Source organism: Hippichthys cyanospilos, chromosome 21, assembly GCF_059441005.1.
Source record: "Hippichthys cyanospilos isolate Australia breed blue-spotted pipefish chromosome 21, RoL_Hcya_1.0, whole genome shotgun sequence".
Classification (NCBI taxonomy): Eukaryota; Metazoa; Chordata; class Actinopteri; order Syngnathiformes; family Syngnathidae; genus Hippichthys; species Hippichthys cyanospilos.
This window is the reverse complement of record NC_142389.1, coordinates 4,997,720-5,023,130: the sequence shown is the minus strand read 5'-3', so window position 1 is coordinate 5,023,130 and position 25,411 is coordinate 4,997,720. Positions and strand designations below refer to the sequence as shown.

Sequence of the window (25,411 nt, the reverse complement as noted above, 5' to 3'; positions counted from 1 at the left end):
AAGTTCATTATTTCGGGGTGTTAAATTGTCGAATTATTGAAATTAATCTTCAAATAGTTTTGATATTTATTATTTACACGTTTTAAAACGCCGCGAAAAGTAGCAATACACTTAAATGGCGCAGGCAAACAAAACAAACAGGGGTCTTTTTTTCCCATGATGCACTTGTCCCCCCCCCCCCTTCCTATCTGGCGCCTTCTGGCGGAGAGCGGTCCAGGTCCATCTTGCCTGTTCGTGTTCGCATCCGCCGTCGTCGACTGGCAGCGCGCTCTTCTTCCCCTCGGTGTCGTCGTGCTCAAAAATGGCGGCGTCGGGAGGCGGATTGTCGTCGTCCGCCAACGTCGCGTCGGCTTTGAGCGGCCAGGGGGCCGCCCGAGCTCGCTTCCCGGGCCGGCCGTGCGCGAGCCGCGTCGGCCGCCTGCGGCTGGGCAAGCGAAGCAAACGCGGAAGGTTAAGCTCGGCCGACGGCGAGCCGTCCTGCGTCGGGCCCAGGCCCGTAAACATCGGCCTCGCGTTGAGCGACGACCCGGCCTTGCTGCAGTTGCTCGGGGTGGTCGAGAAGCTCGGGCGGCGGAGGGAAGCGGGCTTCGACACGAGCGATGAGGTGAGCGAGGCGGCTAGCTTGAACCGCCTTGACAACAAAACGTCTCACTGGGTTCAAACACGATAAATGGCGCTTGGGTGCACTTGTTGTTAAGGAATTACAAAGGATGTCTTAGCGGCGAATTAGCTTTAGCTTCGGCTTGCAACGCGGACGAACGCTCAATTCCGGTGCTTGTGCGGGCGTTAAATGCTCATTTGTGCTCGGATCGGGCATGATTTAAACAAATATCGCTCTCCGTCTCTCGCCTCCAAGCGGAAACTTTAGCGGCTAGCATCGGTTGTTTATGGAAACGAGCGCCGTGTGCTGTAAACTTGGATTTCGGTAGCGCTAAACTACAACGTTTTTGAATTCGTTTTGGGATAATGCGGCTTTTTCGTCGTGTCGTTTGGAAAACGTCACAGTGGCAATTTGATTTTCGTACTTCCCACGTTGGTGCTATCAGCTGACTGCAGGATGGAAGGAAGCCTTATGAGTGTTTACTGGATATCCGCTATGTCCATGTATTTAACTCGTACTTTTCGCCCTTCTCGGATATTTTTGTGAAATTATTTGTTTTGCATCACAAGGCAGGAAGAAAAAGATTACGATCAGCAAACTCAAGCTCAAACAGTTTAGATGTCCGTGTTCGCACCTCGTTTTGGACAGTAAGCCATTACACTGGTATGCTAGTAGCACAACTCTTAACTAGTATTAACTATTGTGCAATACTGTATTTTAATCTTTTTTTGGTCATTTTCTTCCACATCATCACTCCTGATGGCGTGAGCGGTTCACCATCTGGGTGAAAATTCGGCTCCCCGGTGTCAATGCTTTCGCTCTGATGTAAAAATCAAAACACTGGACAAAATACTGCGCAAAGGTTAATATCTGTAATATGTTGATTCATAGTATACTTGTCCTAACTGATAAGAAGACAACAAGGTTGCGCCAGCAAAACAATGGTGTCCTATTACTGACCATTTTTTCCATAGTAGTATGCAATTAAATTTTATATGAGTAAACTGCTGCACTTGTAACCCTGTTTCGCTCAACTAGTGCACCCGAGTAGCCTTCTGGGTTCTTCTTTGTGTAGTTGTGCAACATGTTTTTATACTAATATATGCAAATTTCATAGTCAAAAAAAAAAAAAAACATAGTTGTGCACGCTTAACTCATTCAGTACCAGACAAATTTAGACCTTCAAGCCCAACACGTGAAAGTAAAAAAAATAAAAAAATAAAAAATGTCTCTATGTATATATAGTGTGCGTATGTACAGATCCCACTTTAGACACACAATATAATCTCCACGAAAACATCAGAATTTCAAGGAATGATTCCAATACAGCATTTTCTTTGCATGTCATATTAAATGCATTTTTCTATTCTTCTTATTTATAATATGTGATTGTAAAACTGCTCAAGGATCACTGCCGATACTGGTATCGACCTCCTACTGTGGGCTGCCACCGCATGTATCTACACCTTGAAATAAGGTCAGGAATTGGCCTGATATCGATACTTGTTTTCTGTACTCTGCCATTCCTACTTATATTAGTAGTGTGCTGACGTGAACTAGCATGTGCACAGTTTTGGCTAGTTGTCCTTTACTCGTGCACCATACAGCAGCGTTAAATAAAATATTAAAGATATGAAATACATTGCTCAGACATCAACTCTTGAGTGATGTTTATGTGCCAAAAGAAAGTGTTTTTGCAAGTAAAATGTGTGCCTCATAAATGGTCACTAACAAAGCTTTCAGCGTTTCCTCTTGCCGATCAATTGACCCCATTTTGGGTGCCGGCCTACTCTAGTGGAAAACAGTCGTTATCAGGAATGTGTTGCTGACCATTAAGCCTATAATATTTGTAGTTCACTATACTCGTTCACGGATCTGTTTTTACTCATTTTTTTTATTTTGTTGTTTGTTTTTGTTGAATCTATCCCCACTAGTTCAAAGCCAGGTTGGGTTTTTGATTACATTGTTTTTTTGTGTTTTATTTTGAAATCGAAAGTCTATCTTCAACTTCGGCTCCACTCTTTACAATTTGAGCAGTTTTTGTATTGTCATTTAATGTGTACGTTATGAAATCAGACTTCAATTCCCAGTGATGGGCTCCTTCTGGTGTGTGCGTTTTAACCACCAGGCGGCAGTATAATTGACAAGCATTTCATAAAGTTTCACAGCAAAGTGTGCCTGTTTGTTGGTTTTAACTTTATCCTCCAAACATGGGCTATAAAACGTTAGAAATGTATTCTTTTTCTAATTCGAAAGTGGCACAAGAAAAAACATTGAATTTTCCAGCGATTTTTCAGATGCTGGTCGAGAGACTTACTGCACAACTTTGGCTTTCGTCAGCAAGAACAGAAAGTCAAGTGTGCATTTGTGTGTGCTCACACCGGCGTTACCTCACTACAAGCCTTTCAAAACAAGAGTTTAGATGTATACTTTAATCATTTTACGTGAATATAAAAATAATACCAAATTCATTTGCAAGGTTTTAGTCTTTTAAAATGTTTCTTGAGTTATGCTGATCGATTTAGTGCTTACATTTTGTGTATTTTCTTAATGAATATTTTAATAGGCTTTTATCTGTGAGGGCTATCCTACCCTGGGTTACATTTGCCTACATAGGAAAATGCACGCTCGCTTTACGACAGGCTCACTGGCGCAACCGATTGCGAAGTAAGGCGTACATGCTCGATAAAGTGATTACACCTTGACAAATTACGCCGAAAGCGTACAACATGACAGGTACGTAAGCTAGTCGAGAAGCAATGGCTAACCGGCGAGAAAAACTACAGGCGGACTAATCACACTGAGTCTCTAACGAACCTCGCAAACCATAACTTGGATAACTTTTCGAGGACGCAGGCCGGCTGCACACACTAGATTGTGCGCTGCTAAGATGGGACATTAAGCAAGACTTGTAAAATCCGTACCAAATACCTGCTACCCGTGTGAGTAACCCACGAAAAAAAATATGTGCACTCCTGGTAATAGCGGTTTAGGTTGACTTTTAAGAGGGATGTAATGTATTTCTGTGTAAGGAAGTAAATTGTGTTTCCCATTAATATTTAAGGAATCTAGATACTGTTCAAAGCACCCACACGCCGGGTAATAGTCATCGCATTAGATGATTTGATCAAAGCCTTGATGTACGTATCAAAGTGCTCCTCCCCCCTTCCCCCTATTAGCCTTCACTCAGTTACCAAAATGGTTTTCACTTTTTTTTTTCTCTCCAGGAGGAAGACTTTGGTGGTTTTGGTGCAAGTACAGAGTGTTCATCTAGTAAAGTGAAGCCATCCAAAATCGTGAAGCCCCCCCCTGCAACCAAACCTTTCGTTGGGAAAACCATCCGCAAGCGCCAGCCCAAAGCAGCACTGATTAGGAAACTTGTATCACAGGATGCCAAAGAAGAAGAACTAGAAGAAGAAGACGACGATGGGCTTATTGGCATTATTGTGCCCCAGAGTTCCGAGGAAGAAGACGGGCTGATTGGCAAGATTATACCGCAGAGCTTGAAAAAGGAATGGATGGATGTCAAAGGCAGAGGGATGAAGATCCAAGATCCGCAAAGGGGGACTTCTAAAGGGCAAGCTAGGAAGGCAAAAACCGGTGTTGCTGAAGCAGGCCTGACTGAGGAAGTCCAAACAGCCGAGAATACGGTGCATGTACATACAGACAACATCAAAATGGCAGACAGCGTGGCGCTACCGAGGCCCGCCAAGCGCGCCAGGCTGTCGGCGGCATCCCTTCAGCGCGGCCAAAAGAAAAAGACGGGCAAAGATGTGGCCGCGTCCCCCGAGGTCGGCGCCGAGGCTGGCGCCCAAAGCGGGTCAGAGGCGGCCATGCCCCTGGAGGCGCTGTCATCGCCGCCGCTGCCGCGGCACAGGCGCCACTCTCGCAAAAGCTTGTTCGTCCGCAGGAAGAAGACCAAAAATGCTTCCCCGGCCCCCACCGCCAAAGGACGCAAAAGGAAGCGCACCAAGCACGTTTTTTACACCTACGTTTCCGATCCCATTCCCGAGGCTGCTCCGACACCGGAACCTGACTCTCTTGTTGAGCAGAACAACTCCCTAGCTGTCACCAGCGCACGCTCGTCCCGTGTCATCAAGACACCCAAGAGATTCTTGGATGAGGCCATGCTGCCCTTCCCGAAAGGACACTTGTCCTCTTGGCTGAAGAATCAACCCAAAGAGGATGAGAAGACCAGCACATCCTCTCATGAGTCCGTTTACGAGGACAAGTTGGACGGGGACGCCGCACCCGCCGCGCTAGACAAATCGCCGTCCCCGCCGGCAAAGCTCTCGGCGAAACCGATTCACGCCACCAGTCACCTAGATTTCTACAAGAAACTCAAGAGGCTCACCTTGAAGCTGGCCGAAAAGCGGAGAGGCCAGTACGCCGCGCGGGTCCAAGACGACAGCAGCCGCCCGGACGATTTGAGCGTGCATGTCAAAAAGAGACGGCGGCGCCGGTCCAAACTCACCGTGGAGGAGATGGACTCGCCCGGAGTGGTGAGGAAGCTCGCCGTGCTCGTCAGCGGCAACGCCAAGGCGTCTTCGCAAACGTCCCCGGGAGACACAGACCCAAATGGTAAGTGCAGCTGGCTTGATTTGATGACGTTTTGCAAACGCGTTTCTCATTAAGGTTTGAAGCCTGAGTGGGCTCATGGCCTTCGGAACTATCTTTGACAATGTCAGATGAGGATCTGGTGTGCTGCGTGGTTTACCTATCTATTTATGCGTAGATGGCGTGGGTTGTGGCGAGGCTCACACCGTGGCGACGCTGGCGCCTGAGGTGGGCGTGCCCGGACCCCGCGCAGTGGGCATGAGCGGCGCAAACAAGAGGATGCTGCACCTGCTGAAGAAAGCCAAAGTGCAGCTCATCAAGATTGACCAGCAGAAGCAGTTCAAATTATCGCAGGTGTGCACAGAGTTCTTTTACAACCCGTGCGGTGAAACGTTGGAGTATGTTCTAATTGGGGCATCATCCACGTTAACAGTTGAGCTCCAGCGATTCCCAGGTGGGAGTGAGAGGACGAAGGAAAAGGAGAGTCAACCGCTCTGCTAAACTGCATCCTCAGGTAAAAAGCACGTTCAGGCTTCTTTCATTTCTACACTAAACATTTCCCATGTCTTACACATATTCCGATTTATTTATTGACAATAAAAGGCCTCAGTAGCTTTGATGGTATAAAGACGAATGCATTTTACTTTTAGTATTTTGAGCACAGAATGTATTATGCTGATAATAATGACCAAAGAGCCTCTAAAATCTTTCAATTATTTTTAAATTTATATAGTTTCTTGCATATTAAATTGAACACTTTATATACTGTGAAATCAAGTGACACTTTTTCTTTTCTTAAAAAAAACAATCTAATATCAATCTTTTTTTCCAGGCACTTTGATGCGCTTGGGTTTTTTCTTAGACGAACCTTTAAAATGTATAAATGCTGTAAAATTTAGTTAACAGTTGTTGAAAGTTGTTTTATGTTGCGTTTTCATTTTGTCAGTGTTTTTAAGGATACAGTTTTAAAGTTACGTACACAATTTTTATAGATGATAATCTTAGTTATGGTTGGCATGGCAGGGGGGGGGGGGGGGTTCTCTCTCCTGGGGGGGTGGCTTTACAAAATATAATCGAGAAGTAGTTCTTTAGAGTAGCCTAACACTTAAAAAAACAAATGAATAAAATCGAAAGAAAAAACTTAAGTGCTTGAGATCGAAAGTAAAAATGTGTCTTTAACATTAAATGATATAAAACAATAAATACTGATGATTATAAACACTTACGAAATACGTAACCAATCAATGAAAAAGAAGCATTGAATAGTGTTTTAATATTTTACACGTTGATTTTGTTGACAGGAGCAGCCCCTGGGCGGTCCCAGGATCAAGCACGTGTGTCGGGCGGCGGCCGTTGCCTTGGGCCAGCCGCGGGCGATGGTGCCCGACGACATTCCCCGCCTGAGTGCCCTACCGCTGCACGAGAGGGAGGGGATCACATTTTCCCCCGCCATAGAAGGTACGTGTCATGCACTCCACATCTTTTAACTGGCACATTAGAGCAAAAAAAAAAAAAAGGGCGTTCCCGGTGCACACACTCATTTCTTTTCTTTTTTTTTCTTTTTTTAAAGTCTTGACTGAACCTCACTCATGTGACACTAAACCATGTAGATGCATTTTTGGTTGTTTTCAACACTCAAACCACCGAGTAGACAAAAAAATAAGAAACGAGGGCAGTTGAGAAGGCATAAGAAAAATCTTCACGTCAGTACATCACAGTGCACTTGCAGTAACAATAAAGCATAAACCCATCCCACCCCCCCTCCCAAAACACACTTTACCAATTCCAAAAAGACAAACCGTGCTTTGTAAGCTCAATGTAGTTGTAAGTCAATTATTTGCCAGCAAAAATATCTTTTGTCACACACAGATTAGCCACTGCTGTTGGAAAGCTTTACCCAACACTGGTCGATCGGCCATCACTCTGTATGAGGTGAGAAAGTGCTGTTTGACCATTAGACTCGCTGCCCTGAAGCACATGTAGGGACTAACACATTCAACACGCCTGGTTCCAAAATCCACACCACATTACACTAAATCACATTTTATTCCCAGTATTTGTTGTGCTCTTCTGCAACGGTGACAGAAAAGACGGCATGTGTTGTGTCAAGCGAGATTACGTTGATTTTCCATAATGATGAATTACTGCACAGTATATAATACTATGTCTTTTTTTATATTTCATTCCTCATTAGTAAGAGTGGCGTAATGGAATTTGTTTTTCAGAAAAAAGTATGACTTTTTATGTGCTTCGTTCCCCCGCATACTTGTAATGACCTATTCGCAGATTTACACGTTTGCATATTTTTGGGGTAAGCTATCCTGCAAGGGGGGAAAAAGAAAAAAAGCGATGCAAAAGCCCCGTCCAATAAGATTACTGCTTCCGCACAATCTAGGGGCAACTTCAGATGCTCAGGAGCTGTATTCCTATATAAAGCAGAGATTCATTTAGACAGGCCACTGTCGCCCCCGCCCCCTCTGCAAAAAAATATTTCTGTTCTCGTTTTATCCCAAAGACGTACATTTTTGTTTAAGAGTTCAGACATTCAATCTCGGGTACTTGTTAAATTTTCAAATCCTTCATGAACAGGGGTCTAAAAATGGTTGGAACTAAAGGAATGGAAGAACTGTAGTAATCAGTTAATTTCTGTAATTAAAAGTTATTACTAATAGATTACTTACTAATTAATTGTTCATTGATTACTTTAGTTCCTAAAGTACTTAATTACACGAAGTAATTGATAAATGTTATCCTTACTTAACTAAAGTCATTGATTACATATAATTACATGTAATTGATTACATATAATTTAAATTTGACCAGAAATTTCGAGACCCCCATTTAGTTGAATGCTTGAAAAGAAGGGAAATAAAAAAAATAAGTACCTGGAATTGAATGTCTGGACTCGTTAAAAAATGTAAAAGTATGTCTTTATCTTGTGTTATGTGCTGACTGCGTCTTCGCCATCATTTTCTGATTGGTTTCTCTGCGATGTTTAAGCTATTTGTTCTGATTGGTTTTGTTTTCTGTTCTTGAACAGTCCATAAACACCACCAGCTATTTTATAATAATTTTTTAACCAAGCACTTTTTTCAAATCCAAATTGACGTCCAAAATTGTTAGTCCTTCTAAAAAAAACAAAACTGTCCCCTCCTACACAACCGTGTTGTTCACAAAGTGAAATACACGTTTGAGCTCCCATCCATCTTCTGCCTCTTGCAGATGTCGCAGATGACTATGATGATGATGATTATGAGGATGACATCTCTTCGAGAGGCGGGGCTCACTGGCTAATCTCCCAGGAGCCCCATGAGGAGCAGCAGAAGCAATGGCGGCGTCCGCGCCGCCGGCACCTCCGCAAGATGAAGAAGCGCAAGATTCTGAGCCCCTACAGGCCCGGGGGCGTGCGCTCGCGCCGCTGCGGGGAGTGCCGAGGGTGCCTGGTGGACCACGACTGTGCCAAGTGCACCAACTGTCGCGACAAGCCCAAGTTTGGCGGGCCCAACAAGAAACGACAATGCTGCATGTAAGGAAAAGCGATAGTGTGCCGAAGTTTGCCCTGAAGTCGCGATAAGAAAGTGACCGCGTTTTTGTGCTGTACTTTCAACAGATACAGGAGGTGCGATAGAATTGAGGCGACAAAGACGGAGCGCATTGTCAAACAATTTAAAGGTTTGTTAAAACTATGGTCCTGTCTGTGTATTGGAGACATGATAATTTTTAAGAGCCTCAAATTAGGGTTTTTCCCTTTGTGTAATACTACAGTGTTTTAGTATTTAACATTTCAGAAGAAAACCGCATTCTTATTAAGATTGTGTTTGCGGAATATGAATTATTCTGTAAATGACATCACAGTTGCTAAGAGCTCAGGTAACGCGGGTTTTTTTAGTTTCGGAAGCTGCGCCGTGATTGGTCGATACCTGAGGTCTGAGAAACCGATGTCATTTTCAGTCCAAATCTGGGCGCAAAATGGCCACCACTTGAAACTGATCAAAAACCGGTGGATTTTGCTGCCTAATATTCCACAAACACAAAAGTTACGGTAGTGTGGGTGTATAGAACATATTGTAAAATGACATTTCTTTTTTATTTGACTTCCAATTTAAAAACAAAGTGGGGTGTGAAATCTAGTGAATGTACTTCAATTTATTTCAGTACATTTGATTTCATACCTTAAGCATTACTCCAAATCCCATGTCAAAATTGGTAATGCCCCACCCACCCCCACAAATTTTATACAATTTTTCAGTTGACACGTGTGTGTGTGTGTTACTTGTACAAATTATGCCCAATCTGAAGGGTTAAAAATGGCCTTTCATCATGCAAGGTAAAGGATTGAACAAAAGTGCCTTTCTGGCTGACTGGTACAAGTATTTCGAAAGAGCCTGCTAATGGAGTGAAATATAATCCTCCACTGCATTTACATTATAACGTTAAAAAGTCAAATCTGTTTTGGACTTGTATCATATTTAATGAAACCGTACCTGTATATGTGGCCTCCATTTTGTCAGTTCGAGCCAGGCGGATTTCAGCACCCGCATCAAGCAGCGAAGACGGCGCCTGGGCCTGCGGGCAGTCGCGCAAGAGAGTGTCCTTAGCGCCAACCAAAATCCGCAAGCATTCTTTGCGGGACATCACACCGCGCTCTTTCAGCAACCTGCTCAAGTCCGAGTCGGACGAGGAGTTCGAAGAGGAGGCAAAAGAGTTCAAGGAGGAGAAATTGGATGCAATGCAAGGTAGACAGCTCTTGGGTACTCCTTCACTCCTGAACAATGGAACTGCATCTTAGTTTTGCGATCGTTATTATTATCTTTTTTAAGATCTTGGACTTTCCATATGCGATGACCGTCCTCCAGAGGTGGTGAGGCAGCGGCGGCCATTTTCCAAAGCAGGCAGACCAAGAGCCAACAAGGTAATGTTGCCTGCAAGTGTTTTTTCTTTTTGTGTAGTGCTTTTTAGACTCCTGGGGTAAATTATTTGGAATAGTTTACTCCTACTTCCTGTTATTTGATTCGCAATCTGAAAATTCTCAACCAAAAAAACTTCCAAGTAATTTTACCCTCCAGGCCTCTTCTCTATCCTAATTTTGTCCACCTGTCTAAAATGTGCTGGAATTAAATGCTATATGGAAATCATTTAATGGAGATAACCAGTGTGAAGCCTTGCTTGCTTTTTTTTACCCTCTGCTTTTATTTGCTGTAAAATGCAGATGTTTTTGATTCGTGTTTTGGTTGTATTTATTGCTGAGGTGTTTTGATCAAATTAAAGTCCAGGATGGTGAACAGCAACAACTTTTTATAGGTGACGCAAATCTCAACAATTTTTATTTAGTGATGTTTAAAGCAAAATAAAAATGACTTTTAGGGAGAAGTGCAACCTGTAAGAACATTGCAAAGTGACCACAAGTCAGTTTTCTGGAAATGAGTTCATCAAAATTCAACTTTTACACTGAGCAGGCATGTCATTTCCTGTATGGATTAAGACCTTCCACTTATAAGCGTCCGCGTCGTTTTAACTAGCAGTGGTTTGTGTGCAGACCTGAACATAAGTGCCATTAAACTGAAGTGATAGTGTTTTTGTTTAGTTTTTTCCCCCTGGGATCTTTGAGGAAATAAGTGCAGTGTACAATTTCCCATGGTAATTTTACTGTAAATGTGGATTTGTCAGGAAAAAAATTGTCAAAACCAGCAGACTCGGGATATAATTATGTGGACATTTAAAACAAGCATGCCTATATTCGTACAGGTGTTTTCCCCCCTTTTTACCCGCCTTACTCACCCCGGCTAACATAGCGTCCCAACAGTAGGGCTCCTCTCTTTTTGTCTGTCGCCTCCGTTGCATGCGCCTCTATGCAAGTGTAGCTTTTGGAACCTGTATGGCTGGTTGGCTTAGGCAGTCCCCCTCCTCCGCAGGAATCGCAGAACACGGAAGAGACGGCGCCCAGTGATACGTTCCCCTGCCCCGACCCACCCGGAAGCCCCGTGCCCAAACTGCTGCGGGAGCTCAGAGTACACTTATACCGTCTCCCTGAACCGCACCTGCAGTCACCCCGGCACCTGGATCCAAACCCTAAACAATCAGAACCCAAATCGATGCGGCCCGTAACGCAGCCTAGTGAGCCGCGCGCACTGCATGCCGTAACGCCACAGCTCGTAAAAGGGCCTCCGCCTGATACGCGGCCCCCGTCTCGCGTCCTTGTGTTGCGACTGCACCCCTTGCCTCTGTCTGTGGTGCACGCCGCGTTACACGGGCGCAAAAGTGAGTCGCCGCCACCCCAAAGGAGTCCAAAGTCCATGGGGCACTCATCGCTTACAGAGGTTGCGACCGCTTTACGCTTTCAAAGGGACGGGCTGTCACAGCTGCAGCCCCCCCGTACATTGACTGACAAAGAACTCACAGTGGACGCAGCGGATGGTCCCCGGGATGACGGCCAAGATGGACAAGAAGCGGTGGGGCTGCAAAGGCCGCCAGGAACTGACCCACACTGTGTCCTTCCTTCCCAGAATGCTGCAGAGGGCTCGTCGGTCAGCGCCCCCGTGGGTTTCCCTAATGGATTTCCCCAGAAGGGCCCGCTGCTTGACAAGACAAAGATCCGTGTGGATTTTAAGGTAGGCCCGGATGCTTTAGTACTAGTCTTTGGAAAGTACTAACAATACAAATTGAAATGGCAAATTGTAGGGTTTTTTTTTTTTTAACGTCATCCACATTATATAAATTAGGTAGCTTGTAATGTCACAATTTAGAATAGCTCTCGGTTGGATATTCAGAAGGGGCAACTTAAACACGATGACTTGTTTGTTGAATTTTTACTTTTGGTGAGTGGGTACGCATTCCTGAGACCAACTATACTATAAGACTATACTATCTGTATACAAAGTTAATTCTGTATTGCTCTACAGGAGGACTGTGCAATTCAGAATGTGTGGCTAATGGGTGGCCTCAGTGTTCTCACCTCTGTCCCCACAACACCTCAGCCCATTTGTCTGCTGTGCGCCAGCAAAGGGCGACATGAGGTAAATCAGACCCTAGCTGGCACTTCTTTTAGATGCTCTCCTTTAGATGTTCTCCTGAATTAAATTTGCCCTTCTTCTACACTAACAGATGATCTACTGCCAAATATGCTGCGAGCCTTTCCACAACTTCTGCCTCTCCGCCGAGGAGCGACCTCTAGAGGAGAACAAGGAGAACTGGTGTTGCCGGCGATGCAAGTTCTGCCATGTGTGTGGGCGCAGAAGCAAGCTGTTCAAGGTGCGGATGCCAACTCACTTATGGCTTGTACAGGGATTAGCCAAGTGTGTTATATATAACTTATTGTATGACTGCTGATAACACCACAACTTATTAGTTATTATGTCTATGCAGCCTGTATTGCAATGCAAGAAATGCCAAACCTCTTACCATCCTTCCTGCTTGGGACCAACATATCCAAAGCCAATGAATTGCAACCTACCCTGGGTAATAATTTTACTAATATCAAAACTAAGAATACAAATAATTTCATTAAGTTTTTGGTTGGAATTTATTTATTTTTTGATAATGTTTTTTTTTCTTTGAAGCTCTGTATGACGTGCATTCGCTGCAAAAGCTGTGGCGTGACGCCTGGAAAATCATGGGATGTAGCCTGGAACCATGCAGAGAACTTCTGCCCGAGTTGCGCTGTTCTTCATGAAAATGGTTCGTGCTGATTAACCTTTTTTCAATGATGTATATACCCTTATAAAGTTTTTTTTTTTTTTTTTAATCAACATTTGGACACTGTACTGACATCTAATGTGCAACATACACGCAGGTAACTTCTGCACAATTTGCAACAAGTGCTATGACGACGACGACAGCAACCTGCGGGCACAGATGATTCAGTGTTTCAAGTGTAACCACTGGGTGCATCACAGTTGTGAGGGTCTCTCAGGTGAACTTGTAGAATAAGCCTTTCTGACTCCTCTCTTCTCAAACACAAGTTTATGCTGATTTTCTGCTTTTTCGCCTGCAGAGGAGCTTTACGGGCTGCTGTCGAGCCGGCCCCAGGACGTCGCCTTCACCTGCTCCCCCTGCCGTCAGGATACTGGCAAGGAGAGTAGCCTGAAGGAGCATCTGCAAAGCCAATTGCTGCTAGGCCTGCAGGAGGTGCTGGCCGACCTCCTCGCCTCCACCGCCACTCAGCACCTTGCACTCTGTCAATCGGTATGCATGCAGCGGCACACAGGAATCTTTATGCACTTACATTTTTGCTTTTAATGACGTAGTATGTGTGTTTCAGTGTCATAACACAAACAAAACGGGGTTAAAAGAAGAACAGCCTCCAGTGTGTGATCTACAAGCCATGGACATGAAGTTAAAAGCTGGCAAATACTCGTCCATTGTGAGTATGAGCTCATTGGTGATTACTGTTGCTAAAAACTGTATTATATATACAGTACTTATCTGCTTGCTTTCTTTCACCCACTCAGAAAGCATTCCATGCAGATGTTGTTTCTGTGATGGGAAAGTGGCTCAAGGAGGAAGATGAAGACAAGCCCAACATGTCAGCACGGGAACACTATGTCAAGGTAATCATCCCACCTTAAAAGAGGCAATTCAAAGTCATCGGTTACATAAATTAGTCCTGTTCAAGTCGAATTAAGGCTGATAACAGATTACATTTTGCACGATTCTGTTAATTTTTTCTTGATGGTTCGGCACCCCAGAGACAACAACATACAACGCATTCAAAAGTAAATCAACCCTGTAATATGGCCTCTTAACATAAATGTAGTGTTTTCTAAGTATTGTATGTGGGACAGTTGACGTCAACAGGATTTTTCTTACAGTTGATGGTGCAAGTTTTCAGCTGGCTTCCTCTACACCTCCAAAAAAAGTTGAAGTCATTCTCTGAGGATTCGCCAAGGTAAATTTTATACACACTCACTGGTCAGCATATTAGATTTTCCTGTAAAATTTACTGACATCCATTTTTCTGTGTCAATTGTTTCGCTGTAGTGGCGTGCTCCCCGAAGCAATAATCCCACCTTCTATAGAGCACAGTTATGCACAGTGGACGCAAAGGACATATCAGCCTAGAGAAAGCGGAGAGACGCAGGAGGGAAAAGGTATGCGACACATCGTAGAGGAACATACTGTGCTCACAATCACGGGAGCAAAATGTAAAAGTTGATTTCATGTTTGACAAAAACGGAACTGTTGTATCATCATTTAAGACTATAAAGGTCTTCTTGTTTGTGCATATTGTTAAAAAAGAATCTTGTCCATGTAGGGGTGATGAAGGATGTGGAAGCTTACAAAGATTGCAGACAGTGCACTTTTTGCCAGCAGTATGGTGACTCTGCTCCCAGAGTAAGCTAAAGCTGCATTTTCTTTGCTGTTGCACTACAATAGAATCTAAAAAGAAGTTTTATTTATTTCTTTTCATCCCCCCCAATCTCAACAGGAAGCTGGACGACTGCTTTACTTGGGTCAGAATGAGTGGGCCCACATTAACTGCTGCATTTGGTCAGCTGAAGTTTTTGAGAACAAAGGCGCCCTGCATCAAGTACACACTGCGGTCTACAGGGGCCGCCACCTGGTATGCAGTCGTCAAGCACTTATTGGTTGTTACAAACAGAATTGTGAGCTATTGTTTGTCTTTATTCGTCAGCGTTGCGACCGTTGTGGTCTGTCCGGTGCAACGGTGGGCTGCTGCCTGTCGACCTGCCAGAGTAACTTCCACTTCATGTGTGCTCGAGCCCAGCAGTGCGTGTTCCAACGGGACCGCAAAGTCTACTGCAACAAGCACACAGATCTCGTCAGTGCGATGGTGTGTGAGGAAAATGTTGTTTGTTGTTGCACTTGCTGATAGTTTGACGTCGAAAACATTTAACAGTTTAACAATATTCTTCAGATTGTTTCCGGGCAAGGATTTGAAGTTCCACGACGAGTCTATGTCGACTTTGAAGGGATCACGCTCAAGAGGAAATTCCTCACAGGCCTCGAGCCCGAATCCATTAATATGACCATCGGTATGCATATTTGATTATCGGGTTCTCCCGTCTCTAATATTGTCTCCATCTCTGTATTATTAACGTACTTTCATTGATTAGGGTCGCTGCAAATCCAGAAGCTCGGTATTTTGTCAGAAATCTCATCAAATGGGAGGATGTTATACCCCGTTGGATACCAGTAAGTAATCCTTTTCCTGACCTGAGCTGGAGATCTTTTAGGATGACAAATTAGTTCCTCATGCAAACACACCCTTTGTTTAGGTGTTCTCGGTTATACTGGAGCACTGTGGATCCGCGCAGACACTGCAAGTACACCTGTAAGGTGACTGAAGTAAGCAGCCCCTTGCCCGGGGAGGAACAGGAGCTACTCATGAAGTACGATCAGGAGGAGAATCAAACCATTGTCCACAGTCCCAACTTCCACAGAGGTAAAAATCAATTTTAGCTTTTGGATGGTGTGCGGATCCCGAATACTTTGTTTTCCCCCGCAGATGTTGAGGCTCCGGACAATTTAAGCACCACTTCAAGCCCACTTTCTTCTGCTACTCCATCGCCCAACTTCAAACTGCACAATTCTCCTGGATCCAAGCACCAGGGCTATTCGCAAACCAGGAGGCCTGCAGGGGGTTCTTCCCGGCCCCTCCCATCCCCAGGTATGTAACAGAGCACCAGCAGAAAGACATAATTGATAGGCAACTCAATGTTTTTAAAACAGTAGTTTTCTCGTATGACTTTACATATTGAGGACCCTGAATGAGCACCTTTATTTGTCCAGTAGTATAACTAGAAGCTGAATAGCAGAGAGTAGGTGGAGACAGGTTTTAAACTCCCAAGTGCTCAGTTGAGCGTCTTCATTTTTATTTTAGGTTCGGTAGCTTCCAAATCACGTCCGATCTTAACTCTGCGTGACCTGGAGGAGACCCACCGCCGTCGAAGGCTGTCGTCCAGGGGCCGCTGCAGCTCCTCTCCGACTCACAGCGGCCCCGTTCACTCGCGTTGCACTCCCTTCTCCTCCCCGACGAGGTCTTCTAACTTTCCCCCGACCTCTCCTCCACCTTCGCGACAAAACTCGCTCTCGCCCGGTTGGGCCTCGCCACCTCGGCCTGTCTCTGCTGGGTTTTCGCCTCGCCACGGCTCCCCGAGGGGCCGACACGCGTTTAAGATCACCACTCCCATTTCCGCTGAGGTTCCCCAAGATTTCTTGGCTTCATCCGAAACCGAGGATGCGGCCGTGGCGACGATAAACGGGATCTCGCTTGCTCCAGATAACACAGATGGACGCTTAGAGCTGCCGTACACGGTGTTCGACACTGACACAGAGGTCGCGGTGGCTTCTGTTCTCAACGCCAAACTGGATTTTGACGAGACCATGCTGACTGATAACATGCTGCAGAGCGGCCGGCTCGATGTCGACATGCCGGATGTGGACTCCGGAGACGAAGACCACGGCGTTAAACTTGCGCGCACCGTGGTGTGCGAGGCCGGCGGTGGCGCGCAGAACTCTGCCCTGCCCTCTACACCGTCCATTTCGCAGTTGGACGGTGCAGACGACGGCTCAGAAAGCGACCGCAGCGAGGAGGCGGACGACGTGGGAAGCGGCGAAGCTCAAATTAACACCGACATCAACTCGCCCACGAAGCAGGTGACAATTGCTCTCAAGAGGTTAGAGTCTGTCTGTGAAGCAGAACAAGGTACGAGCATGGCAAGTAGCTTACCGGAAGATCTGTCAGGCCCTATTTTCCTAGACGCCTTCAATATGGTGCAAAGCGAGGAGATCCTTCCGGACGGTGAAACATCAGCCAAGGATCCGTCTCTAAAAGCCCCCACGGGGAGTTCTGTTGCCACCAAATTAGTCAGTTCCATGCCCGCGAGAAACAATCGAGTCGATGAGGACAATGCGTCATCGACAGACTCCACCGAAGGCTTCAAAGATGATGATAACGACCCGGACTATTCTCCAGAGACCAAAAATGTGACAGGATCGCCAATGAAAAAAATAATCATCAGAAAAATATGCCAGACTCCCAAAGTGAAGTCCATGTTGCCAAAGCAGCGAGTCCGTCAGCAGAAAGTAAAGGTGTTGCTACCCCCTAATTCAGTTCAGGTTGTAAATGCCGCACCTGTGACCACTATCACCTCACCCATTGTTCTCAATGGGATAACCGCTTCAAATGCCCAACCTACTGTCATGCAAGGCAAAACCATCGCCATCCGTTTGGATAAGCCCGTATCGTCGGCGCAGCCTACGCAACTGGTGATTCCCACTCCGCCGCCCAGTGCCGCGATGACCCCGCAGGTGCTCCTCGTCAACAGTGAAGGTCAGATCCTGCTGAAAAACCCCAAAACCAACACCTATCAAGCACTCAACTCAAACTCTCCCACCTACAGCAAGATAAGCCAAATTGCCAAGATGCTCCACAAGGGCAACGCCTTTAATCGACCCATCCCTCGCATCACAGTCAAACCTTGCACAAGCACCCAGCCCCTCAGCGTCCCCTACACGCCGGCGCCCACCAGCAAAGTCATCTACCGAGTGGTGCCCGTCAAACGTATGACGAGCCCCCCGCCGGCCGTCACCGTGCAGCGTAATCCCGCCTCGGTTTTATCCGAGGCTGAAACGGCCCAAGCGATTATCAGCAGATCCATGGAATCGCTCCCGGAGACCCAGCGAACGAAACCCAGCATCCTTAGCGGCGCTCAAAACGTGGGAGGCAAATCTCTAGAGCCCCCTCAATTTCAAGACCAGCGGCTGGGTCAGTTGGTGGGCGGGGCCGCGCAGTCCTCGAGCGTCGTGATCAGAGTACCAACTCACACCATGGAGGCGACACCTACGCACCCGCCACTGCCTAAAGTGCGTGTCAAGCTCCCAAGCGTCATCCCTCAGAGGAGGAGGAGAAAGAGGAAGAGAGCCAGGGTGGACATCTTGAACGAGCCCACCAGTGATCAAGAAGACCTGCAGGATTCCAGGTCAGTGCCAGTGTTATTGGAAGAATCACTGTTGTAAAGAATTTTTTTCACACAGAACCCAGCAAAGGGTTAAAATAAGAACTTGACTCTGAGATGGGGATATGGTTTAAACCAGGTAAAACCTAGTCCGACACATACAATATGTCTTAACTGTCCACACAGAACCCAGCAAAGGCCTGATGTAACTACAAGTGTTTCACACAAACAAACTGCATCTAGCAAGATGAAAATTAGAGTTGGCCGGCGTCAATTGCTTTCAAGCCAGGAGAGGTAAGTGCATTGCTGAAATTCCCTTACACTTAGAAGGAGGTTTTGCTGCGATGATTGATGGCTTTGTATCTCTTAGTCGACTTTTTATGCTGCGCTTACTCTGTGAAAAACGACAGCACTCTTAGTTAAATCGGGCCCTCTATATTCCAACTGTTGTATGAATTTGTAAGACTAGTATAGATTCACCATGTAATTTTCTTCCGCAGAGGTGTCAAAGTAAAAACTCAGCCTGTGAAAGTTGTTCCCGATGTAGACAAGGAGAATTTGCGAATTGCGGCACCATCACTGCCAATGTCTCCAAGGTCAGCTCATCTTTAAAAAAAAAAAAGTGTTTTTTGTGTGTGTGTACATTTTTATGTAAACATGTCCTATGTATTATGGTCAGAACTCCTCGTGCGGAGAGTCCAAGCGGTCGGCCCACCTCACACAAATGGGTTAGCGCTCGCCATGGGGACCTGTCCGAGATGGGCCCCCTAACAGGTTGGTCTAGTCAACACTAAAATAAGAAAACAGGAATGAGGCACAGTTGACAATAATGTCTAACTTTTTTAGGTTGCAGTTCTGAGGATGAGCTCCCTTTGCCCAAACACAAAAAACAAAGCTACTTGAACCAACCTCACTTGCGTTTCGAAATCACCAGCGACGACGGCTTTAGCGTCAAAGCTAACAGCATGGAGGGTAAGAATCAATGCGTCGCATTGCATGATAATTATTTTCATTCGATAATTGGGTCACCCCTGACTTTGATCACAAGCAAACGCGAAGAAGCTAAAAAGTTCGCACGCCAATTGTTTATTCTCTCCAGTGGCTTGGCGAGCCGTGATCGACGGCGTCCAGGAAGCGCGGGCGGCCTTCCGCCTCAGGCAGCTTCCCCTGGGAGGCATGAGCGGGCCGCGGGTTCTGGGTGTTGTGCACGACGCTGTCATCTTCCTGCTGGAACAGCTTCGCGGCGCAGCCGACTGCAAGAGCCACCGCTTCCGCTTCCACCGCTGCGCTGACGTGGAGGAGGAACTGCCGCTCAACCCCAGCGGCTGCGCTCGCGGCGAAGTCTACGTGCGGTGCGCTGCTCTTTAGTTTTACTCTCATACTTGAATTTGGTTGGATAACTATATTTGGAAGAATATTTCGCAGTATTACCGGTTGGCTCTGCAGTTTTGGTTCAAAACAGAGTTCCAATGCATTTGAATCACTTTTTAAAACTGTCTTACAAATGGGAATAAATGGGATGTATCTATTGAAAAATTGTAAGAGTCAGCTGGAAAGTAATTGAGACAAGTATTTACAAGTTTGAGTTGGCACTGTTGTTTTGGTTAGCAACAAAATTGATTTAGGGCTCCACAGTAAACCAGTTTCTAACCAACGCCGTCGGTCTTGTCGTAAAAAGGAAATCCACTTTTGACATGTTCGACTTCCTGGCGTCTCAGCACCGAGTGCTCCCCGACACAATCGGCTCCTATGACGAGGAGGACGACGAGTTCCCGCTCAAGTCGTCCAGGTCCGCTAATAGGAAGCAAATACAACAACCGAACGATAAAGAAATGGTATTAAGGTCACGTTTTCCCGTTGAACCCGTCTACCAGGCGCGCCACCAGCAGTGAGCTTCCCATGGCGATGAGATTCCGACACCTGGAGAAGGCCTCCAAGGAAGCCGTCGGCGTTTACAGGTGACGCGAGAATGGACAAGTCGTTTTGCCCATTTACTCAACATTAATCATTTTTTTTACTTTCCCGCAGGTCGCTCATTCACGGGCGAGGGCTTTTCTGTAAGAGGAACATCGAAGCGGGAGAAATGGTCATCGAGTACGCCGGCGCCGTCATCCGCGCTGTGCTGACAGATAAGCGGGAGAAATATTATGACAGCAAAGTGAGTCAGTCTAAAAATAAGTCCCTTTGAATGATTTTAAAATTAGCCTATGCTGAAATGAAGCAAAACAGCGATCCATTTTTTGTTTGTATTTTTCACAGTAGCAATTTTGTATTCAATAGACAAGACTCTTTTTTTTCCTTTTTCACTAATCTCGTGGACTGTGTCAAATTTAATTTTTTTGTTTACGCTGCGGGCCGCTGACAAATGGATGACGGGCCACAGAGTATGTTTGTAAATAATGATGATACATGCTGTTTAATGACCAAAACTAGAAATGAGTTAAATCACAACATGATTAGGGTATTCATTTATTTATTTTGAGGGCAAATACGCCCTTGAAAAGAAATCTCACAATTTTAGCGCTACACGTGAAGGTTTAGAATCATCTCATTTAAAATGTGTGCAGCTGCATTCTATAGAATTAATTAAATAATTCATCCACTGCTACAGACTGTCATAGAAGTCAGTGGCAGTGACTTATTTACATTTTTTCTTGAAGGATTTCAGTGAATGATTTAAAAACGTTTTTGAAAAAAGTTGGAGACAAAATTCCGAGATGCCTACTTTCCGTCGGCCAACGTTTGGTTCCCCCGCCTCCCCAGGGCATCGGCTGCTACATGTTCCGCATCGACGACTTTGACGTGGTGGACGCCACCATGCAGGGCAACGCGGCGCGCTTCATCAACCACTCGTGCGAGCCCAACTGCTACTCGCGCGTCATCAACGTGGACGGCCGCAAGCACATCGTCATCTTCGCGCTGCGCAAGATCTACCGCGGCGAGGAGCTGACGTACGACTACAAGTTCCCCATCGAGGACGACGAGAGCAAGCTGCGGTGCAACTGCGGCGCGCGCCGCTGCCGCCGCTACCTCAACTAGTGGCCCGAGGTAGGAAATCGACCGTACGCCACACCTCCAGTGACTTTACCGGCGCAAATATAAAGTCGTCAAATCACATTTTCCAAAAAGAAGAGTATCTTGACAAACGGAGCCATTCATTCAATCACGGACTCACATTGTGACGCTCTTTGACCGTTTCTTTTCCGTATTCTCACAGGGAAATATTTATTTATTGCTTGGATGCAATTTTTTTTTTTGTAGCAACCCGTGCTTTAAGTTCTCCCATTTTCTTTCCTGAGACGCTGGTCGAATTCGTCCCGAATTAGTTGCAACCACATCTTGGGAAAAGCTGCTTTTATCCTGCAGTCTTGTTGTTGTTCATTTAGTGTGTTTTAAAAATAAATACAATGCGTTTGCACTGTCCCTTACAAGTTTTTTTTTTTTTTTTTTGTATATTTGAAGAATAAATGTATATGGAGTTTAAACTTTCCCAGCGGAAAGCGGCCTACAGTTGAGTTTGATTTTTGAGTGAAATTTTCTAGCCACATCAGTGTTTCCGTGTGAGCTACCTCATGAAGAAACATTTTGTCCTTCCAAGATTACGAGACATAACGCAAATGCTAATTACTAACCCTAACTTGATTTACCCGCAATTGTCAATACAATAAGCCACCGTTGAATGTCAAAATAATTGCCGCAGCAGTAAGTTTTGACATGTTTTTTTCCCCCCCTTCGCGTTTGGGAGGACGGGGCAGGGGGACATGATGTTTTTGGCTTTGCGCTTTGTACATAGTTGTATAAAAGGTCTTTCTAAACCTGTTACATATTTTTCTACCTGTTTTTTTTTCCTTTGTTTTATTTATGTTCAATAAACCTTTTACACGTTCCAAGTCCAATTTGTGCTCATGTCCAATTTGTTGGAAGTGTGTTTAACCATAGAACTTTTTTTTTAAACTGTATGCAATGCTAAATGGATCCAACTTCCTTCTTTTTGTCATTATCGAAAAAACAAATGCGTTCTTTAAAAAAAAAAAAAAATCAAGAATCTCATGATTACATAAGGGCTTGGCTTTTCAGTGCTGTCACATCAAGATGGCGTCAGACCGCTTTTGATACGACTCAAGGTCTTTTCAGCCATATGCCTCTTTTCCCAGATTGCACTTTGATGCTGACCTTGAGAATGGCATTACAGTGCGTGTGTGTGTGTGTGTGTGTGTGTACATATATACGAGGCCTTCGTTGCCTACTGTTTCTCGGACATCCACGTACGTACGCGATTCACCATGAAGGCCCTGATTCTGCTGGCTTTGCTCGGAGCAGCGTGTAAGAATATTTTAACATTTGTTCATGGATGTGTTTTCTATATTTCAGCCATTTAAAAACAGCTTTTGTAAATATTAATTGTATTTTCCATTTAAAGCTAATATTAAAATTCCCCAAGGGACATTTTTCTACTTTTGAGGCACATTTATTATATAATTTGTAATCTTTTTTTCCCTCTTGGATCTGTTTCATGTCTTGTAAATTATATGGTTCTAAATATTTTTTTTTCCAGTTAGTGATTTAGTTGCTTTTTTTTTTAAACATAGCCCGATAGCCGCTTGCAAAAAAATGATTTCAATGGAGAATTTTTTATAATGTTAACCATCTACAACATCAAATGCATTTCTAAGCTTTATGTGATTTTTCAGTTGCGTCTGCCGAGCAGGACGATAAGATTGTCGGGGGCTACGAGTGTCCCCGTCACTCTGTCCCCTATCAGGTGTCTCTGAACGCCGGCTACCACTTCTGCGGCGGCTCCCTCATCTCCAGCCAGTGGGTGGTTTCCGCCGCCCACTGCTACAAATCGTAAGCACAAATTCTTCCCCGCTAGACCTTCTCAAACGGCGTGTTTTTCCTCAGCATTTACACTCTCAATTGCAAACTGGAATCTATTGTGGGAAAAAAAGCGGAATTTTTGTCCAAAGGTGACAAATTCTTAGATAAATATTTCAGTGTAAGCATTGTTAACCAAAACGGCAGCAACCACGCCCCCCAACAGTCGCATCCAGGTTCGTCTCGGCGAGCACAACATCGCCGCCAACGAGGGCACGGAGCAGTGGATCGACTCGGCCGTGCTGGTCAAGCACCCGCAGTACAACAGCCACAACCTGGACAACGACGTCATGCTGATCAAGCTGAGCCGCCCGGCCGCCCTCAACAACTACGTGCGCACCGTCCCGCTGCCTTCGCGCTGCACCTTCGCTGATGAGAACTGCCTGGTTTCCGGCTGGGGCAACATGGCCGCCAACGGCAGTAAGTGGATCAAACTAGTGCTTGGACGCAGTTTGTTGACAAGGTGCTTATTCGCCCCCCAAAACATTTTTATACGTTTTAAAATATCAAAAGTAGGGCTTTGCTACTAAAGCACAATTGCTATTTTTTTATTTTTTATTTTTGCTCTCAAAACAGGACGCGATCAAATGGGTCTCCATAAGGCAGGATGTAAAAGAACTAAGAACGATGCATCATATATTTGGATTATAAACCTCACGGTTTATAAATTGCAGGTCATAGCATCAGATATTTACGCACAAAGATGGTATATGGAAGGTTTTTTTTTTCAAATTTGTTTTTATTTATTTATTTTTATCCTATCCTCGAAAGACTAAAAATGCCCGCATGTTTAGCAACAAAATATTTTCAGTATAACATCCCCCAAAATACTGCAAGACAAATTTGTTCAAACGCAATCACTTGGAAAGCCAATTCTTCTGTCTGCCTTTGATTGATATATTACATATATCAAGTATACACGGGACACATTTTTATACAATATTCCATTTACACACGTTTTATTTTTTTTCTAATTCTATATATTTTTAATACATTTTTAAAACTTTCTAAACACAGTCGTTGATTGACATTTTTCAGTTCCGTTTAATCATTTAGTCGCTCCATAAGGGAACCAATGTGCACGCTTGCTTTACTGGTGGATTGCCCCCCTGGTGGCCAGCCCCCCCCCCAAAAAAAAAACTACAGATAAACCGCACAGGACTACAAACCACAGGGCTCAAATCATGAGAAAAAAGTTGCAGCGTATAGTTTGAAATTTACGATATTTTATGCTAGTATATCGATACCGAATGCTATCACTTGCCACATCGATAGTTGAGTAGCTCAGGATTGATTGTATACGTTTTTTTTTTTTTTTTCCTCAGACAACTTCCCCGACAGACTTCAGTGTTTGAGACAGCCAATCATTGATGACAGGATCTGTCAGAACGCTTACCCGCACCTCTTCACCCAGAACATGCTCTGCTCGGGCTTCATGCACGGCGGCGCCAGCAGCTGCCAGGTTCACCCACAAAATTCTCAACCTAAAACACAGCACACTAAAGAACTAAATAAATATCCGATCCGCAGGGAGACTCCGGCGGCCCTCTGGTGTGCAACGGCGAGCTGCAAGGTGTGGTCTCCTGGGGTTACGACTGCGCCATGAAGGGACACCCCAGCGTGTACGCCCGTGTGTGTCGCTACAACAGCTGGATCAACAATGTCATGAGAAGCTACTAAGTTTTGTGTATACAATAAATATCGCTGTCTCAAATGTTTGCTTTCAACTTTTTTAGAAGTCCCACGAAATGGGAAAAAAGTTTTATATATATTATTAGGCATGTGGAAATTATATACAGTATACAGTAATAAATTATCATTGGAATATGTACACTTAGGATCGCAACAAAGATAAAAGTTGTGTACATACATACCGGGTACCCTAACATAATAAAAGTGACAATTTTTATGTAACAATTTAAGTTTGAAAAATGCAAATTCAACGTCTCGTACAGGTAAATGTGATGTTTTTGGTCTATTGTTTAAAATAGATTTTTTTCTGGCTGGAAAAAATAAAAAATTCTGATATAAAACCGACACACATAAATCAGCGTTTTGCCCCTCTAAAAATATTGAATTAAAATATTTAACCCATAAATAATTGGTGTATTGTAAATAACATTTGTAAAATACACCGTTGTAAATATTGTCGATGCTGTTGCGATTTATCAACACAGCTTTAATAGCAAATTGAAATTAGTAGCTTTAGTTATCACCTACGCCTTTTGACTTTGTCAATTTGGTCTACCGATTAAAAAAAATATACACAAACCGAATCCGAGACCTACGCACACAAAACTTCATAATGATGCGTTTGTAGTCCTCAGGGAAAAATAGTAATTTTATACAGTATTCAATGTTCATCATATTCCATAATTTTATTTGCTTGAACAAACAACTTGATATAAACTTAACCTAAAGCGTATTTATTTATTCCCCACTTTATATAATCTCTGTGTTT

General features: G+C 44.6%; 2 protein-coding genes across 3 annotated transcripts; both read left to right on the top strand.

The window, feature by feature from the left end:
• The first annotated feature begins 211 nt into the window (after positions 1 to 211).
• kmt2ba (lysine (K)-specific methyltransferase 2Ba) lies at positions 212 to 21,971 on the top strand. Of its 2 annotated transcripts, none has more exons than XM_088405292.1 (37): positions 212 to 604; positions 3,829 to 5,182; positions 5,337 to 5,512; positions 5,592 to 5,672; positions 6,460 to 6,616; positions 8,381 to 8,684; positions 8,769 to 8,830; positions 9,670 to 9,894; positions 9,979 to 10,070; positions 11,071 to 11,766; positions 12,058 to 12,171; positions 12,260 to 12,406; positions 12,521 to 12,613; positions 12,715 to 12,832; positions 12,948 to 13,067; positions 13,149 to 13,339; positions 13,416 to 13,517; positions 13,606 to 13,704; positions 13,966 to 14,042; positions 14,135 to 14,244; positions 14,409 to 14,488; positions 14,583 to 14,717; positions 14,790 to 14,948; positions 15,033 to 15,150; positions 15,232 to 15,310; positions 15,394 to 15,560; positions 15,624 to 15,785; positions 15,999 to 18,099; positions 18,262 to 18,369; positions 18,576 to 18,671; positions 18,755 to 18,849; positions 18,922 to 19,047; positions 19,175 to 19,427; positions 19,754 to 19,864; positions 19,950 to 20,033; positions 20,104 to 20,233; positions 20,839 to 21,971. In XM_088405292.1, exons 1-37 carry the CDS (start codon positions 302 to 304, stop codon positions 21,112 to 21,114), a joined length of 8,901 nt encoding a protein of 2,966 aa, XP_088261418.1. In that variant the 5' UTR covers positions 212 to 301; the 3' UTR covers positions 21,115 to 21,971. The 2 variants fall into 2 exon arrangements, with proteins under 2 accessions (XP_088261418.1, XP_088261419.1); XM_088405293.1 differs by having other exon boundaries at positions 214 to 604; positions 11,662 to 11,766.
• Positions 21,972 to 22,231: 260 nt separating this feature from the next.
• Positions 22,232 to 24,664, top strand: LOC148406241 (trypsin-like). The gene is made up of 5 exons (XM_088405295.1): positions 22,232 to 22,398; positions 22,767 to 22,923; positions 23,117 to 23,370; positions 24,276 to 24,412; positions 24,481 to 24,664. Exons 1-5 carry the CDS (start codon positions 22,359 to 22,361, stop codon positions 24,628 to 24,630), a joined length of 738 nt encoding a protein of 245 aa, XP_088261421.1. The 5' UTR covers positions 22,232 to 22,358; the 3' UTR covers positions 24,631 to 24,664.
• Positions 24,665 to 25,411: the final 747 nt, after the last annotated feature.

What these genes read in the sequence shown, in the direction of transcription:
- kmt2ba (XM_088405292.1), top strand. Translation starts at nt 302, where the DNA reads ATGGCGGCGTCGGGAGGCGGATTGTCGTCGTCCGCCAACGTCGCGTCG. An exon ending in AAGAAACGACAATGCTGCAT is followed by an intron (nt 8,685 to 8,768) that starts GTAAGGAAAAGC and finishes TACTTTCAACAG; the next exon opens with ATACAGGAGGTGCGATAGAA. An exon ending in TTGCTTTCAAGCCAGGAGAG is followed by an intron (nt 18,370 to 18,575) that starts GTAAGTGCATTG and finishes TTTCTTCCGCAG; the next exon opens with AGGTGTCAAAGTAAAAACTC.
- LOC148406241 (XM_088405295.1), top strand. Translation starts at nt 22,359, where the DNA reads ATGAAGGCCCTGATTCTGCTGGCTTTGCTCGGAGCAGCGT. An exon ending in GCCGCCCACTGCTACAAATC is followed by an intron (nt 22,924 to 23,116) that starts GTAAGCACAAAT and finishes GCCCCCCAACAG; the next exon opens with TCGCATCCAGGTTCGTCTCG. An exon ending in CAACATGGCCGCCAACGGCA is followed by an intron (nt 23,371 to 24,275) that starts GTAAGTGGATCA and finishes TTTTTTCCTCAG; the next exon opens with ACAACTTCCCCGACAGACTT.